The sequence below is a fragment of the Fistularia commersonii genome, chromosome 15 (genome assembly GCF_037954325.1).
Source record: "Fistularia commersonii isolate RoL2024-O1a breed Wild chromosome 15, RoL_Fcom_v1.0, whole genome shotgun sequence".
In the NCBI taxonomy this organism is placed as follows: Eukaryota; Metazoa; Chordata; class Actinopteri; order Syngnathiformes; family Fistulariidae; genus Fistularia; species Fistularia commersonii.
The window spans coordinates 12825063-12842750 of NC_141298.1; the positions used below are offsets into that span (position 1 = coordinate 12825063).

Consider the following 17688-nt stretch of genomic DNA (forward strand, 5'->3'; position numbering starts at 1 on the left):
AGTTCTACCTTGCCATGTGTATTTGTACATTTGTATAATTGTGTGTACTATTTATGTTAAAAAAAAAAAATCTCTGATTGTAGTGAGCAGAAACATCTGCTGTTTAACGTTCCTAGGACAGAGGAACTGGTAGTGAATTTTAGACAGTCCAAGCTATCCCACCACGTAGAAGTGCAACATGTAAATAAATACAAAAGAACTTCCGGTTAATCGACGAAAGGAAGTGACGTACCTTTTCTGACGCTCACTAATGAGCCCAAATAAAATAGTATACTGAGCCATATGTTGGAATTTGGGACTCTTACAGAAAATTACTATTTTTAAATGGGGTTGTTTCTCATAAAAATTCAACAGGAAACATTTGTTTGCACGTTAACTTGGAGTCAGTCTAAAAATACGCACATGCGTCACACTTGAAAAAGAAAAAAAAAAAGACGTCCGAACCGGAAGTTATGTACAAGTGAGCTAAGGCAGGCTAAAAACTGTCAGCAGGTAAACGAGCATTCTACTGTTTTTGACGCGTTGTTCAAATTATCGTTAACATAAACAGTCGAACTTGTAACATCACGCCATTATGGGGCGTAAGGTTGACTGCATTTTTATCTATCCGTCCGTATCTTAATAGCGAAATCTGTGTATATAAACATATATGCACATGCGTTGCTAACTGTTAGCTGCTTTTTGGTTTGATGCTCAAACCTCGGCTAATGTACATAGTAAGTCTCAAGTTGGTCCTTATACTGTCTTTTCAGAACCTCCAATTATAAATGAAAACTGATATCGATTTGACACGCTCATTAGACCGTAATTTCACTCATCGGAGGACATTTTTTCATATTAAATCAAATCGCATCATTAAAAAGTAAGCCATAGCGCTTGACGAATCAGCTCGCACTAATAATAACACTGTTTGATATTGAATACACAAGCTCAATTGGTGTCAAACTGTTCAGTTTCGATTTAAGTTTCTGTATAGAACACCATAATACAATGTCAATGTATCCATTTGAAGCAGTAATACATGATATTCAGTGTGACTGAAAATGGTAACTAATTGTGATGTTGTTTTCTTGTGTTTGTAATCATCAGTATGAGCGCTGGAGAGCATCCGAACAGAGATGAGGACGACGACTTCTTTGAATGCCAGGAGACTCTGGAATGTTTAGACCCAGGGGACAAGGTCCAGGAGACCTTACAGGTTGTGGAAGGGCCAGACCAACTTAAAGATGGGAGACTTCAAACAGAGTCCGATATCGGGCTCCTACCGGAGGAAGCACAAGCCAACACGTTGGAGGGAGATGAGATGTTTGATGACAGGATGCATGACTGTTGTGCCGAAATGCAGAAGGACGCTGAACAGACGGTGGAATTTGATGACGACTATCTGAGGGAAGTGGAGAAAGACCTGACGGACGAGGAGAAGGAGGTAAGTTATTGATCGTAACTGATCACCCAGCCACTTCTTCACCTAGAAGTTTCTTACATTATTCTCCTTTTAGAGTCGACGGCAGCAAAGTTTGGCTCTGAAAGAAGAAGGAAATTGTCATTTTAAAGGTGGAGGTGAGTTTGGGCAAGAGAAAAATCCAGTCATGCCTATGTTTGAATCAGCTTGACCAGCGTATTATGTGTCCTCAGACTGGTCTGAAGCAGAACAAAGCTACACAAAGGCACTGGGTTTGTGTCCAGTGTGTTTCAACAAAGAGAGAGCTGTGATGTTCTCCAACCGAGCTGCTGCCAGACTACACCTGGTAATGTGAACGTTTTAGCCAGAGCTGAAATGACTTCTCGAGTACATCACATTTCCTAAATCTTGAGGCTTTCTTTGTTTTGTTTGTTTAAACTGCCATCTAAATAATTGAGGGAAGTTTTTTGCATTACTGAATTGTTGTAGAATAGAGGGAGATACATAAAGACCAAAAGCAAACAGGCCAGAGTAATGTCAAAACATTTCCAATGTGTTGAGTTCTTGAAAACATTGTTCACTTTCATGATTTTTGAGATGGAATTTATCATTACAATAGCGATCTGAGCCATTTGGGAATGCTTTAGCATAATAAGGACCCATTTGGTAAACAGAGTGAACTAGATGTGACAAACTTAAATTAATGTTACTGATTTACAAAAGTTAATATAATTGCAAATTGAGATTGTCTAATTTTAGCTGTTATCATTACTTTGTAATGTAAATCAATTGGTTTGTAATGTGAGTCACTTGTTGTATTGCTACATTGCGGCCCTGAACCTGAAATGACAAGTTTGCAGATTGCAAATAAAACAGTAACAATTACATGTAATAATATTTAGAATAATTGTCAGATTTCTAATTTAATTGATCAATAGCTGGAAGCCAATTCTTTTCTATGAACTATGTAATCAGTACATATATACATGCCCAGTTGCCATTAGGACAACCTTGTTTATTATACTAATACTAAATTAGTTAAGAATTGGTTTACATCTCTCCTGCTGCTTCCACATCCTCTCCACTTCTGCTCATCTCATCTCTGTGTGAATGGGGCAGGGCAGGGAAGATTGTCAGCCATTGGTGACCAAAAAATTGAAAAAATTTGGGCCTTCGCTGCTTCTCTGCATCAATTATGTCCAGAAATAAATCTTGTCTTGATCAATTATCAATCTTGAGTCTGCAATGTCTGAGACCAGGACAACTCCCAGTCAATATGATTTTTGAGATGAGACCAAGAACCTCCAAAAGTGGTCGTGAGATCAAGACAATTGTCGATTACTACAACACTACATAGTGGTATCACGCTAAAATTTAAATGTAACTCACCGTACCACTACTCACCAAGTAGATTATTATCCACTAACAGGCAGTAGTTACATCCCCAACTGTTGATCAGCAAAATGGTGACCAAAATTTAGGCTTGTGCAAATGGCTATCACTGTTCTAAAAGTGTCTGTCGATTATAGTAGCCTCTCTTTTATAGGACATGAGGGATAAGGCAATCTCAGACTGCTCCAGAGGTGAGTGATGACATCACCCCTGATGACCTTTTTATTTATGGATTGTTTAACTGATTGTGTGATTGCCTGTTCGCTATAGCAATAGAGCTGAATCCAAAATACGTTCGAGCGCTACTGAGAAGGGCAGAGCTATACGAGCAGGTGGACAAGTTAGATGAGGCTCTGGAGGACTACAAGGCAATTTTAGACCAGGACCCAAGCCAGACCAGTGCCCAGCAAGCCTGTATGGTGAGTTCACTGAGAGAAAATAATATGAACCAGTGTAGAACCAAACTTAAGCTTCATCATTGGCTAGAAAGATGCAGAATAGTTTGCAGTATGTATATTCAAACACTGTCTTTGAACTGTGATGTCAATTCCTGGTGTTTCAGAGATTACCTCAGCAGATCCATGAACGAAACCAGAAACTAAAGGAGGAGATGATGGGTATGTATGAATTATCTTATGAGGACATATTTTAATCCCAATTATGTATCCAAATGTGGTGATGTGAACAACACCTCCTTTCCTCTGGCTAGTTAAAGTAACTGGGATGACTATTGTTGTCTTTGGACGGATATTGAGAGTACGAGGCTTGGAGTGCCGACCAACATTCCCCAGTCTGTTAAATTTTAAACCCATTTTATTCCATTTTTCAAATTCCATTTTTTATAGCCATTTTATGTGCTTTGTCTTTGTTTCAGTGTAGTGTTCCTGCAAAAAATATCCTAAATTATGATATTGTTTAGTGGACAATAAACCTTATAATTTACCTTCACTCTAACCTCAGTTCCAACATGCAGGCTTCAAAGTTTACTTGTTTGCAATATACAAGTAAACTTTACTAAATGAGTTTAGACTTGCAATAAAGTTGTAACAGGATGTTTATCATTTTGTCACCAAAGAACTGGATTTAGTACTTGAAAATGTCATTAGTTCAGTGATTTACTAACATCTAAGAACAGCTGGATTCCTGTTATCAGTAGTTTCAATGCGAATGAAAAAAGAATGTATAAGCTGTCAGGGCTCCTGTCTGAAAACTTTGAGCGATGTTGCCAAATTACTGTGGTATTTTCACCAATTTTCCTTCTGCAATTAACATTAACAAATAGGACATTGTGATAACTGTTTCTTACATTTGAACCTTGACAGATAAACTGAAGGACCTGGGCAACATGATCCTGCGACCTTTTGGCCTGTCGACCAACAATTTCCAGGTTAACCAGGATGCTGCCACAGGCTCGTACTCTGTCAACTTTATCCAAAGTCCTGGCAACAATAGATGACATCCCCCATTATAACATCATCACCCCTCCCCCGTATGTTTGGGCAAAATGAAAACTGAGTAAGTGAAGGTCCACATGAAGAACTGACACAAAGAAGTTTAATAGCTTAATGTGAACAACAAAATAAAGAGTAATAACAACAGCTCAGTGGGCTCTCCGTGACAGTAACATCTCTCGGATGTTGTCTTCGGCTTCTTTCACGCTGCGTTCCAAGTACAACTTTTTCTGCTGGAGACAAAAAACACAAGTGGGATTCAATGATAATAACACAACAGTGAGTGATGCCTTTTACTTTTTGTCTCTGAAGTAACTCAACGTCAAGAGCTTCAGTTATTGTTGGAAACTCTTCTCATTGAAATTATGCAACAGCTTTGATTAGACTGCTAGTCAAACCAAATTTGTGTCCTGCGTTTAACTATTCATCCCCATAGGAGAAATTCCTTTGTCATAGCAGCATAACAGTCATAATGTCAAAAATGTTTTACCTCTAACTCTTTGATCTTCTCATCAGCTATTTTTTGCTTGTCCAGCTGCTGATTATTAATGTCCTCCTTCGACTGCAAGATGAACCTGAAAGACAGACTTAGTAATGTTACTTCAACAAAAATGTCCAACATGACATTGCATACAGCATATTCCAATAAAGGATTTAAAGCCAACTGATACAAATCTCTTGAATTATAATACCCACTAACTGCCCACTTTTTGTTGACGTAGAAACTCACATGCGTCCAACACCTTCATATAGCCGTGTGTTGTTAGGGAGGGCTGTAATCTCAGCGTGCGTCAACTTTGCATGTTTCTGGACACGAGTCAGCTGATCGATCTGCAGGTCGGCAAGTTTCACCTTCTGCTGCGTGTCGATCATCCTCACCTGCAGCTCTGAGAAGGCCTGCAGGGACAGTTGCACCCCACTTTCATTAACTTAATAGTTATGAAGACCAGGAGATCCAGTTAATGTTTGGTTCCAAATTCTAGACCACATTGACATCTGTTCTCTTGAAAAACAAAAGCAAACCGATCAAATGGATTTTTTTTTCTTGTTATATTCTTAAGCTTCATGGATTGGATTTGTAGGCCAATGGGGAGAAGTCTATCCCTAATAGGAACCTCAGGATTGCTTTCTGTTGACAATTTAGGACAGTTGGCAACATTAACAAAATGCCTTCAGTAATCACTGGAGTGCATTGCAGCCAAATGGAAAGAATTCAGGATGACGGACAGCCCTGTCAAGCCACCCTGGACATGTGGATTAGCATAGTTGTACATCCATTGTATTCTGCTTATCTAGGGTTGGGTGGCAGTTGCTGCTGCCCCTGCCACTTGCAGAGGCCCAGCCTTCCCTATCCTACTTGGTCCAGCTTGTCCGGGGGAATCTCAACGTATTCCCAGGCAAGCTGAGATACATAGTCCCTCCAGTGTGTCCTGGGTCTTCCTCAGGGCCTCCTTCCGGCTGGATATACCCAGCACCTCACCAGGGAGCGTCTTGGAGGCTTCCTGACCAGAAGCCCGAGCCATCTTGGAGAGTAAAATGTGCTGGTATGGCTTATTAGGCTTTTTAATTCAAGCTGTAGAATTTTTCCAAATTGTGATAGTCAATCTCACTCTTTTTGCCTTGACGTTGCAATGCCCTCATTTTCCCTAAAGATCAAATTGATGGTGCACTCCAGACACATTGAGGACAGCACAGAAGATTCTGGCATTGTTTGGCTCAACTTGCATGTGTGAGCAGATGTTCAGAATCATGAATATCAACAAAGCCCATCACAGATCCAAGTTAACTGAACAACACATAGATCTATCCTGAGAATTGGGACAATAAAACTAACCAAAAAGGGAGACCAACAAGTCTGTTCCAACTGAAAATCAAGCGCAGTTGCTTTACTCGGTTACAAAAAAATGCATTGGAATGAATCATTTGTACAATAATAATGCATTTTTTTTCCGGGTGAGCCTATGGAAGCCAGTAGTTCTTTGGAGAGAGACATTTTCCCATTGTTATATATTATAAACATTGAATTTAATACTATTCAAGCCCTTAATTTTTGCAAGACAAAAGGTGTCAGCTGAGGCGGATGTCTCCTGAGCGCCTCCCTATCGAAATGTTACAGGCATGCCCACCTTGAGGGAGCCCGTGGTGGACTCAAATCACTCTTGAGGAGTTGTTCAGTTGCAAGAAAAAAGTATGCAGAGCCCTGGGGATGACCTGGACTACTATAAAAATTACCAATAGAATGTGTTCTGATCTTCGTTCAAGTCACCACAATGGACACACAAACATATTTTTCATGTTTTTACTGAACACAACATGTGAACAGTGAAAGTGGCGGGTGGGAAAAAAGTATGTGAGACCTTGAATTGAACTGGTTGACCCTCCGCTGGCAGAAATAACCTCGATCAAACTCGATCAAACATTTCCTATTTTACAGATCAAACCTGCAGAATGGTCAAGAAGAATTTTGGACTAATTCCTCTTTACAAAACTATTCCATTTCAGCAATGTTGTTGTGATGTCGCCCCCCCCCCCCCCCCCATACTTCAGTTAGGATAAGGTTTTGAATGTTGTGCTTTTTTTTCTTCCCTCCAGTGTTTTTTTTTTTATCCAAACATGCAGCAATGTTTTTTTGGACAGGAGTGGCGTCCTCCGTGGTGTTATCCCATCGAGAAAAGCAACAATGATAAATTTTCTTCATTTAGAGACAATCTGTCTGATGAACATCAGGGTTTTAGAGATACTTCTCTCACTTTTTCCAGCTTTATGCAACTCAATATTTAAATGCCTTCTGAGAGCTCCTTTGGGCAAGACATGGTTCACACCAGGCATTGCTGAATAGTAAATTCATAACTGCTGTCTGTTTTTTTTTAATAGGGCAGGGCAGCTTTAACCAACATCTCAAATCTCATCTCATTGATTGGACTCCAGGCTGCCTAACGCCTTACTCAGATTAGCTCTTGAAGAAATAATTACCCTGGGTTTCACACACTTTTTCCACCCCTCACTGTGAATGTTTTACAAGGTGCGTTAAAAAAAAAAACATGAGAACACAATTGAGTGGTATTAGTTCAAGCGGAAACAAATCCAGAACACGACCGGAGTTTAACTATTGGGTTGGCAACGTCAGACAAAATGTATTCACTCGGACATTTAAGAGAGTTGCATTTAGAAACATCTTAAAAAGTGCAGTCATGAAGAGACAAGCAAAAAGGTACTAAGTCTGCAAGAAAGCAATTAAAAGCCAACAAGAAATATGTAGGAAAACATGAATGTAGTCATTAAGCTAAAAGGTGCTGTAGCTTTTGAGTGAAAAAGGAGGTGACAGTGAAAAATATCATGGAAAAAAAAAAAAAATCAAAACCAGAAATACTTGCTAGTGTATAGTTTAATCTGGAATCTGATCTGGAAAACAGTTGCGTTTAAAATACATCACATCACTGGTTATATTGTTAACAGCATACAGATCTAGGTAGTGATATTACTGATATCGTGCAGAAATACAAAAAGTTATAATAATATAATATAATATATAATATAATAATATAACATCTATTTATATTGAGGAGCTTTGAAAGTAAAACATTCAAATTAAAAAACTGTTGAGCCATTTGGAAGAAGTGTCACTGATCAGGTAGACTAAAACAGTGCTATTTACATTAGTCTGTCTTAACTATTACAAGCATGGAAATTGTAAATCGGACTACTGCTCATCAACCCTTCCCCATTCATTACTCTTTACTCTGCTGTCTCTCTTATCCTTGTTTGTCCCAGCCCACACACATCCTGCCAATATTTGTTTATTTGTTTTATTCATTGCTATTTATTTTTGTCACTATTTATATTGTTGTTCGGTTCCAGTTGTGTACTTTTCACCCTCACTGGTCATTGATGTTAACCACTGTCATCCCTGATGTTGTTGTCTGCTGTCTATTTGTTCATGTTTTTTTTTTGTCTTGCTATCTTTCTAATTATAGTCATCTTTATTTCCTTTTTTGACAGTATAACTGTTAAGCTGCTTTGTCACAGGAATTTCCCTTATGAGGATAAATGAAGTTTATCTAACTCAAACGTTCATGTGCAGAGGGTCATTTTATTCGGTGCTACTATATTATAACAATATTGTAAACTTAAATGCAAACTAAATTAATATTGAAAAACAGACAACTAAACTAGATTTTTCTAACGAAAAACATCTCAATGAAAAGTGCATAAATGTAACGCCATGCTGATTGACCACATTTAGATCGAACAGAAAAAGCACAGTTGACAGCAATGAAGCAATGCAGTGGACTAACCTCCATCTGAAATGTTGATTCAAATTATAGCAAATCACCTATTTGTTTGTATATTTAACCACGATAGTCAGATATCGATAATTTGATCCGCTCAAGATTTTTCATTTAATCACAACCGGTAAGCATTCTTGGTTTGGAATTAGCTCATCATGCTATAAGCCTAGCCACTCGAGAATCGTAAACGTGACTGTGCAACGTAACAGAAAGACGAAACTCGCGGTAGAAATGTGGAAATATCTGGCAGGCACATGAACCTCATACAGAACACGATGTGGGCTGCTGAATTCGGCTAAAAGGAGAAAAAGTATACCTTTTTCAACTCCAAGTCCACAAGCATCGCCATCTCGTTTGTTGAGTTATCTGAGTGCGCATGCGCAAGATCTTCTTCCGCTTCCGCTTCCGCTTCTTCTACATCTTCTTCCGCTTCTTCTTCTACTCTTCATCTTCTTAATATGCGCGTCCAAACATGTACAAAAATGTACATTTTAACACTTTTTTTTCATGGAACATTCCAGAAGAGCATGCTTTTGGGAGAAATGACAAAAAAAACAACATTTTTCAATTACACTTCTGTCAAAAATCAGAGTTCTCATTTGTCCACAATGACGCTTAAAATTAGTATGCAAAATGGATACAACAAAAATAAAAAAATAGAAAATGCTTTATTATGTGTTCCAAAAAACAACTACACACTTTTTCATTTTTAAGGGTTGTCAAATATCAATCAGAGGCTTGCATCAGGAAGGGCATCAGCCATTGGTACCAATGATCTACAGGGTACCAGTGGAAATTGGGCAACTGTCGGTGGAAGAAGGAAAGGAGGAAGAAGGGTTTGGAAGCAGAGAGAGAAGAGGAAAGGCAAGAGTCTGGGACCGAGAAGAGGGACTTGAATATTGTGACAGTGACAGGAAAAGGTAGAAAGTTGGTTGGCCTGATGCAGAGAAGGGAGTTACCTTTGCCCTCTACTCCAAGGAGAAGTTATCAATGTTCACACTTATAGTAAGGAAAATATATTAAATTGCGAATAAACAGTGTCCACACCTGGAAACATATAGTGAATTCCAGCATCTACTGGAAAGATTGTGTTTTTCATGCGCCTTTTTTTTTTTAATTAAACGCCCGGTTAACCCCCATTCCTCTCCTTTCAAGGGTAAACCTCGACGTCATCTGCAAACATCATGCACTGTGGTCCAGATTCCTGTCTGACACTCATCTGTCAGCCTGTCCATCTCCACTCCAAACAAGAAGCTGATCCCAGATGTAGACCCACCTTCACCTCAAACTTCTGTCACATCTACAGCATATCTCACCAGTGTCTTACAGCTTGCATGCATTCTAACATACTTCCTCATACAGTGCCATAGTGCTTCTCTCAGCAGAGTCATATACTTTACCAGCCACATATATATATAAATAACATTTGATGAGACTAGCTAATGTCCAGTGCTCCTCTCTTGGCTTTGGAGCTCTTCTCTTCAGCTGTCCTCGGAGGACTATTGATTACACTTGGTAACATCTTTCTTCATTTGCCCTTTGACAAACATAAAATTATATGAGTTACAGGAATACATTGGAGAATTGTTGGAAGTTAATGTTACAGGTTGAGAACCCATTTGCAGACAAGACACTGAAAAACAGTAGAAAGAAACGACGCTTCAGAGAACAGAAACAGGAAAAAAAAGACCATTAAAACCCCAAAATGCCATGCTGCCAAATTAGAAGTCAGGCTTGACAAAACTCTATTCACATAATTGCTTGAATGCCCCTCTCCCACAAAAATCATGATAACATACTTGAACATAAATGCTGTGTGCATCACGTTCATGTGCTGTTGTTGACAACAGCAGTAACAGGAATGCAAAACTACTAATGATATGTTTGCATGTTGGTTGTGTTAATTTTAATTGATTTTCATGTTTGCCCACTCCTTTGTAAGATGGACATTAATGATCTAAATAGTTCTTTTTACATCAGTTAAAATTCATCCACTAGCTTTCACCTCAATTGGCTCTGGTAGATATGCATCACTTTTTTTCCCTTATACTGCCACGCAGACAGTCAGGAGGGCTCAACAGCGGCTGTACTTCATGAGGAGGCTGAGGAGGTTTGGCAATGTTGCCTAGGATCCTCAGCAACATCTACAGCTGCATTGTTGAGAGCATCCTGACCAGCTGCATCACTGTGTGGTACGGCAGCACCGCCGCTCTGGACCGCAGACGCCTGCAGCGAGTGGTAAAGGCTGCAGAGAGAATCACCAGAACCCCACTGCCTTCTCTGCAGAACATCTACCACTGCAGAGTTCACAGGAGAGCCGCCTCCATTGCCAAGGATCACGCCCACCCTCAGCACAGAGTGTCCAGACTCCTAAACAGCTGACGCTTCTTCTTTTTTGCACTTTACATGCATCACACCCAGTGTTGTGCTCATTTGCACATGTACTGTTTCATTTGTCTCTCACTTGTAAAGCGTCTTTGAGTATCATGAAAAGCGCTATAGAAAACCTATGTATTATTATTATTATTATTAATAACTGCCCATTCAAACAGCACTCAACCTTGCACCTGCACTTTTTGAGTTCATTCATTCATTCAAACCTTTATTTATACTTGTAAGACCACTGAGGTCTCCCTCATTTTCAGGGTCGACAAGTTTACAAGCAAGCAGAGCACAGCACAACAATATAGTGAGATCAAATTTAAAAAAAAAAAACAGTAGATAAACTAAAAACAGGTGAAAATGAGATTAAATTAAAGACAGTACGGAAGCAGTAGATAAAAACTCGAAACAAGTAAAAAATGAGATCAAATTAAAAAGTACAAGGGGGTGGATAAAACTAAAAACAAGTACAATTGGCAGTACAAATTAAAAAAAAAAAAAGTAGATAAACTAAAAACAAGTGCAAATGTGATTAAATTAAAGACAGTACGGAAGCAGTAGATAAAACTCGAAACAAGTAAAAATGAGATCAGTTTTTACTCAAAAGTACAAGGGCAGTGGATAAAACTAAAAACAAGTGCAACTCTCATTTGAGAGTTGCACACTCAAATGACTTATTGCATTGTTAATATTTATAATAATGCTTACTATAATCATTTCTCATCATATCCAAATGCACTAATGACTACAAAGTAGGAATTTCACTGTACAGGGAAACAAGTTTCTACATTGTACATGTGACAATAAACGCTTTGAACAATCATACTCAGCATTCGCACTCAATATCTACACCTGCTTCAATAAAGTGGTCTCTGATCAGGTGATGTCATGACAGTGCTGATTTGGGGGGGGGGTTAAAGTGCCCGGAGCAGGAAGGGGTCAGAGTTCAGGAGCTGGACTGCTATGAGGACTAAGTTGGTTTTCCTTATCCGTGTCCTTCAGGCTGGAAAGCACAGCCTGCGCCCAGATGGCGGCCGCTCAACCCTGCGATTGATTGGCGACCGGTCCGGGGTGTAACCCCGCCTCTCGCCCCATGACAGCTGGGATAGACTCCTGCATCCCCCGTGTCCTTGAGTGCAGGATAAACAGCAGATGAAGGATGGATGGATGAATACATTCCCTTCATTAGGATTCATGTGTGGACCCTTCTGGAGGTTTGGTATTGGGAGGGTTGAATTGATTGGACCAGTAGAAACCCCTGTGGTTTACTGGGGGCATCTGTGCAGTCAAACATATGGTGGGATAATGTGTTACCAAAATATGATTGGAATTGTTTTATTATGTTATCGTAACCTTATGTGTAAGGTTGTTTGGAAAGTGGTAGAGTGTATTGTATGTATATTTTATGTGCATTAATGTTAGATCTATTGTTGTTATGTTGTGTCTGTCAAACCAGTTCAATGCTGGTTTGACAGATTGGGTGATTCGGGTGATTCGGGTGATTTTCACCCGAATTTAGTGATAGAGAGTAACATATTTTACAGGTGGAATTTACCCAACGTTAGTGTTTGTGTGTTTAAATCAGGCGTTCTTTGCACTTTTCAAGGGAAACAACATTCAGGCCGGCCACATTCTCTTCCCCATTTCATCCACAGCTGTCATTCTGTCACAGGCTTGGTTACTCTGGCATGCTAACAAGTGTAGCTGATGTTAATTTATACCTTCAATCGTTAGCTCCGCAGATTTCTTTTCTCTACTCGAGCTAAGCTTTTCGCTAGCTGGCTACAAGTGAAGTTGTACCCCTTAGAGATAGAGAAAATCAGTAAATCCCTTACTGAGAAGGAAATACTAGAGCTTCTCTACAGGGAAAGCGGTGATGAAGATGATCATAGGAAGCAGAAGGGGTGTTTGACAGTGACAGTGATAAAGACTACATACCAGAACCTACTGATAATGATGAGGATGATGGCATTGAGCCCAGCACTTCAAGTCATAAGAGAACAAAAATACGACGATGTGAATTGTGGTAGTCTTACCACCAGACAAATTGTCACCCCAGGACAAATGACAAATGACATCATGATATTCAAATGACATCATCTATACAAGATGCAGTCTACCTGCATGCTTCTATCTGCGCTCTTATAAGTTACCCTATGTTCCTCCCCCTTCTTGAAAAAAGTAGTCACTACAGCTATTTCCATCCTTTTTATAAAGTCTACCACCATCTGCTCCCCGGTGTTCCTATCCTGGATGCCAAACCAGCCCATCACGTCTTAACCTCTTCGATTTCATGTACCAACATGTCCATTGCAGGATCACTCCTTCACCTCTGGGAATATTCTGCATCACTTCATCAAACTAACACCAGAATTTTTCCCTCTCCTCTCATTCACATCCAGTTAACATTCCTATCAAACTTCTACTTCAAGATAACTCCCACTCCACTTTTTCTTCCTATCAGTACCACGCTAGTACAACTTAAAACCTGCTCCTGAGCTTCTCGCCTTGCCGGCTTTCCACCCGATCTCCTGGACACGCAGTATATCCACCTTCTTTCTCTGCATCGTGTCGACCAACCCTCTCGCTTTTCCTGTCATTGTCCCAGTATCCGAGGCTCCTACTCTCAGTGCAAGACTCTTTCATTTTCTCTTCTCTCTTTGCTTTTGAACAGGCAATCCGCCTCTCCTTCTTTGATCCACTGTGGCCGAATTTCCAAATTCAAGATTAACTGTCATTATGGAAGCGTAATGAAATTTAGTTGCGAGCTCCTGGCTTGGAGTATGTACACAAAAGAGGTATGAGGGGATTAAAAATAAGCACAGTATGTACATAGGAGTGGACAGCGGTATATACAGTAAACCTGGTATGTACGATGTACATATTAAATACAAATAGACGGGGTTGGAGGTCTGAGAGGTTGTCAGCAGGGGGGCTTTGTGTTTGTGTGTGACTGAGCAGGGAGGGGTACATGTCTGAATGCTCTGCCAGCGGATGCTTGCAAGGGGGGAGGGGAGAGATTGCTTTTATGGCTCTAGGGTGGAAGCCGTCTCTCAGACGTGACATGCTGGTTTTGATATTCCTGTAATGCTTTCCTGACGGAGGAGGCACAAACAGACACTTGCATGGGTGGGTGGGATTCATTGCACTGAGTCTGACCTTCCTTTGACCTCCCAGGTGCTATAGATTGAGCCCAGATCTGGAAGGACGCAGCCCACGATGCCTTGAGCTGTGCTCGCCACTCTGGCCAGCTTGCTTCAGCTTCCTGAGGAAGAAGACACGTTGGGTGTACCGTGGATACCCAGAAACCGGAGGCTATCGATCCTCTTGGTTTTGCCAGTGTGCAGGATGAGATTGTGGTTTGAATACCGCTGTGTCAGGTGCTGGCGACTTCTCTGTAGAGGGTCTCACCATGATGGTGTTTGTGGGGTGAATGGCAGAACAGTCATGTGTGAAAGGGGCCAGTGTCCAGGATCAGTGGTGGAAGACGTGGAGTCCCCCATTCTCACCACTGGAGGCCAGTTGCTCCGAGTCTATCCGGCAACGTTGTGATGCAGACAATCCCAAGTTGTGGAGCTTTATGGCCAGCTTGTCCTCCAAGAAAAGCCATGCAATTTGCTGACAGTCATGAAAGCCAAGCTGAAATCCACGAATAACATCCCAGCATATGTGTTAGGGCACAGAAGGCGAGACTCAAATGTGAAGTGCTAGCGAGACGGCATTCTTCGTAGAACGGTTCTTGGGTAGAACGGCAAACTGTAGGATGCCCAGCGTCCTTCGTGTGTTTAAGCAACCGGGCAGTTGTCATCGAGGCAAGTGACGGCTGATATTTTCGGCACGATGATGGAGGATTTGAGGCAGACGTGGCCCATGGACAATTGCAGGGATGGATTGAAAATGTACAGAAAGACTTCTGCTAGTTGGTTAGCACATGATCTCAGGGTCCAACCCGACACCCTGTCTGTTGGTGTTGACCTTTCCCAGGGTTGAACCCACTTGGTACAGCTTCAGGACAAGAGGCTGAAGCTCCACCTCTGGTTGAGGAAGATGTACAGCCTCTCTGGTGCTCGATGTGTCAAAGCACGCAAAGAAGCTGTTCGGCACATCAGGCAGGTCGGGATCATGGCTAATCTGCTGGGTACTGCCCCTGTAGTCACCGATGAGCTTGATGCCTTTCCCCATGTCGCATTGGTTATTGTTGTTGAAGAGCTCCTCAATGCGTTGTTTGTACCTTTTTTCGCCAGCTGTATACCCTTTCTCAGATCTTTCCAGGCCCCGTTACAGGCCAACCAGTCGCCCGCTCTGTGAGCTGCATCCCGGGCTATAAGCAGGGTCCTCAATGTGCTGTCCATCACTGGATTTGATTGGGAAAGATGGTGATTGTCTTCCTGGGTGGGACAGCATCAGTGCAGAAATGAACATAGGACATTACAGGCTACATGTACTTCTCAAGATTAGTGCCCTCTTTGAATATCCTCCAGTCCGTGTTCAAAACAGTCCTGTAGGGCTGAAGAACCCTTCTCAGTTCCTAGTGGATTTGGACCTGCAGATTAGAGGTTTGTAGGCAGGGATCAGCTCCACTTGGACGAGGTCTGACATACTGAGTTGGGGAGCTGCTGCAGTCCTGAATGCACCTGAAGGGTTCCAGTCGACCTGGTCCAATATATGGATTTGTAGAGTTTCGGGAGCACATCCTTTAGTTCCACATGGTTAAAGTCCCAAAGTCCCTGATCAGGCAGTAGAGTCCTAGCGTAGCATTAAGTCACGGTGGTTAATAGACCACTACGGGAATGGCGGAACTGAGTTCTCAAAGCATTTTAACCAGTCTGCATTTCACCCAAAGGTTTTCCAAATCGGGGGAGCAGAATGTTCCTATAAATCTCCTCGCTGTTCACCACGAGTTGTGAATGTACAGTGCCAAACCTCTGCCATTGGTCTTGTCTGAAGCTGCAGTCCTGTCAGCCCAGAACAGAGAGAGCCCTGCTACTTCCACCGTTTGGGGAATTTGTCGTCCAGCCTGGTCTTGGTGAAGATCACGACACAGCTGTCAAACCTACGTGAGACGATCGTCGGTCGAATGTCATCCAGTTTGCTCATAAGCGACCTGGCGTTCGTGAGGAGACCCGGCAGAGCTGATCTGTGTGGCTCAGCATGTAGCTTTGCGTGCAGCCTGCTCCGCTTACCCTGCTTTTGTTTATGATATCTCCCCTGCGGGAGCCTCGGCTGTGTGCTGTAGTTCTGGTGGGATAGAATCCGGTTTTGGCGTTGAATAGAGCCCGGAGTTTTCCTCCGACTGCAGCAGTTCGGAGCAGTTTTTTTCAGAAACCGCAAAAACAAACACGAAAATAAACATAAGAAGCCAAGAGCCGAGACCCGCCGCCTCTGTCTGCGCCGCCATCTCGGAAAAAAACACTGGCTCCCTGTAGGTTATCGACACCGATGGCGGTCATTGTTCTCATTGACCAAACCGGTGTGGAAGTCATAGGTTTGATTCACATCATTGTTTTTTGCCATAAGTTTTACACCAGTCCTGGTACGACCCTCTGCATTTATCCAAGCTTGGGATCAGCTCACAAAGACCCTGGCTTGTGCCCTCCTGAGGCTACGTTAACAATTAAAATAGAATAAGAATGATACTTTTACGTTTGACATTGTTGTCTGATATGAGAATGATTTACAGACTGTCTTTCCTCACCTGATACAAACTTTCTGCAGTATAAAACTTCTCGGGCTTCTGGGCTGAAAAAGCAGGGTAACCTCATCATTCTTGGTTTTTTTCCGAAGGAAAATAGATTAGGAATTATTGAGATGAGTGAGCTGGTTTACTTTGACCTCTATGGTGTCTGCCGGTGAACAAGTAACAGGCAGCGTCTCAATCATTGGTTAAAAAATGTCTGGTGACAATGACCAGGTACCAGAACATTAACTTAAAACAACTTTAACAAGAAAAGTTTTGTTAAATGAAAGTCTTTCCTCTGATACATTTTTACAATGAAAAGTTTCTTTTCTATATAATCAAGAATCAGTATTAACCCTCATATTATGTTAAGGGTTAATTTGACCCATTTCACCCATTGACCCAATGGGTCAAATTGACCCTTAACATAATATGAGGGTTAAGTAACAACATCATGAGTTTGATGTTTGTCGAATCTTGCCGTTGCAACCGGACCTCAATTTTTTTTTCTTTAAATGCTGTTCGCTTATCATCTGAGAGGCTTCTTTAGTTCGAACCAAACACAGGTGTTCTTCAGTTCGAACTGAAGAAGCCTCTCAGATGAGAGGAGAAACGTCCTCAAGAGAAAAGATATCAAGTCTAGTTGCAATTAACCATGACTGGGATGACTGAGAAAGACACATTGAATTGTATTATTCACATTTTCTGTATGACACATGCTGCGCTGTTTGTTGGTTCTAACTCAGTTAGACGAATACCCCAGAGACAGGCACAGCAAGCAGTGAGAACACGCCAACAAACAGCTGGGTCAGCAGACATGGAGGCCTGGAAACATCTAACACAGACTTTTATTGAGAAAGTATTTCAAAGTAAAATAAAAAAAAAAAAACAGAATAACCAAGAGCAAACATTTACCTCATTGTTTTTTGTTTTTTTTTAATTTCTTGCTATTTGCTAGTCCAATTTAATTTGATAGATATTCAGGGTGAGGAAAGAAAGCGTTTCCTTGCACTCGCAAGGAAATGTAAGTAAAAACCATTGTGTTTTAATAGACCCTCGAGAATGTCAAGAAATTCTGTCCGATGAACGTGTTTA

General features: G+C 41.2%; 2 protein-coding genes across 4 annotated transcripts; one reads left to right on the forward strand and one right to left on the reverse strand.

Moving 5' to 3' along the window:
- Positions 1-334: 334 nt before the first annotated feature.
- On the forward strand, positions 335-4913 carry ttc1 (tetratricopeptide repeat domain 1). 3 transcript variants are annotated; one of them, XM_086160559.1, is made up of 8 exons: positions 335-492; positions 1090-1426; positions 1500-1560; positions 1636-1748; positions 2949-2985; positions 3065-3213; positions 3357-3411; positions 4117-4913. In XM_086160559.1, the coding sequence occupies exons 2-8, from the start codon at positions 1091-1093 to the stop codon at positions 4248-4250; spliced, it is 885 nt and encodes a 294-aa protein (XP_086016685.1). In that variant the 5' UTR covers positions 335-492; position 1090; the 3' UTR covers positions 4251-4913. The 3 variants fall into 3 exon arrangements, with proteins under 3 accessions (XP_086016685.1, XP_086016686.1, XP_086016684.1); XM_086160560.1 differs by lacking the exon at positions 335-492 and adding an exon at positions 696-716; XM_086160558.1 differs by lacking the exon at positions 335-492 and adding an exon at positions 753-862.
- pfdn1 (prefoldin subunit 1) lies at positions 4332-8970 on the reverse strand. Its single transcript, XM_086160561.1, has 4 exons — positions 8851-8970; positions 4976-5142; positions 4736-4820; positions 4332-4478 (listed from the first exon to the last, which is right to left on the reverse strand). The coding sequence occupies exons 1-4, from the start codon at positions 8881-8883 to the stop codon at positions 4395-4397; spliced, it is 369 nt and encodes a 122-aa protein (XP_086016687.1). The 5' UTR covers positions 8884-8970; the 3' UTR covers positions 4332-4394.
- Between the last annotated feature and the right edge of the window lie 8718 nt (positions 8971-17688).

Bases quoted from the DNA above. Each gene is read 5' to 3' on its own strand.
- ttc1 (XM_086160558.1), top strand. From the start codon at position 768: ATGAAAACTGATATCGATTTGACACGCTCATTAGACCGTAATTTCACT. The intron at 1,427-1,499 runs GTAAGTTATTGA...TTCTCCTTTTAG, and splicing joins TGACGGACGAGGAGAAGGAG to AGTCGACGGCAGCAAAGTTT. The intron at 2,986-3,064 runs GTGAGTGATGAC...TGTTCGCTATAG, and splicing joins AATCTCAGACTGCTCCAGAG to CAATAGAGCTGAATCCAAAA.
- pfdn1 (XM_086160561.1), bottom strand. From the start codon at position 8,883: ATGGCGATGCTTGTGGACTTGGAGTTGAAAAAG. The intron at 5,143-8,850 runs GTATACTTTTTC...CTGTCCCTGCAG, and splicing joins TGGACTTGGAGTTGAAAAAG to GCCTTCTCAGAGCTGCAGGT. The intron at 4,479-4,735 runs GTAAAACATTTT...TTTTGTCTCCAG, and splicing joins AGAAGATCAAAGAGTTAGAG to CAGAAAAAGTTGTACTTGGA.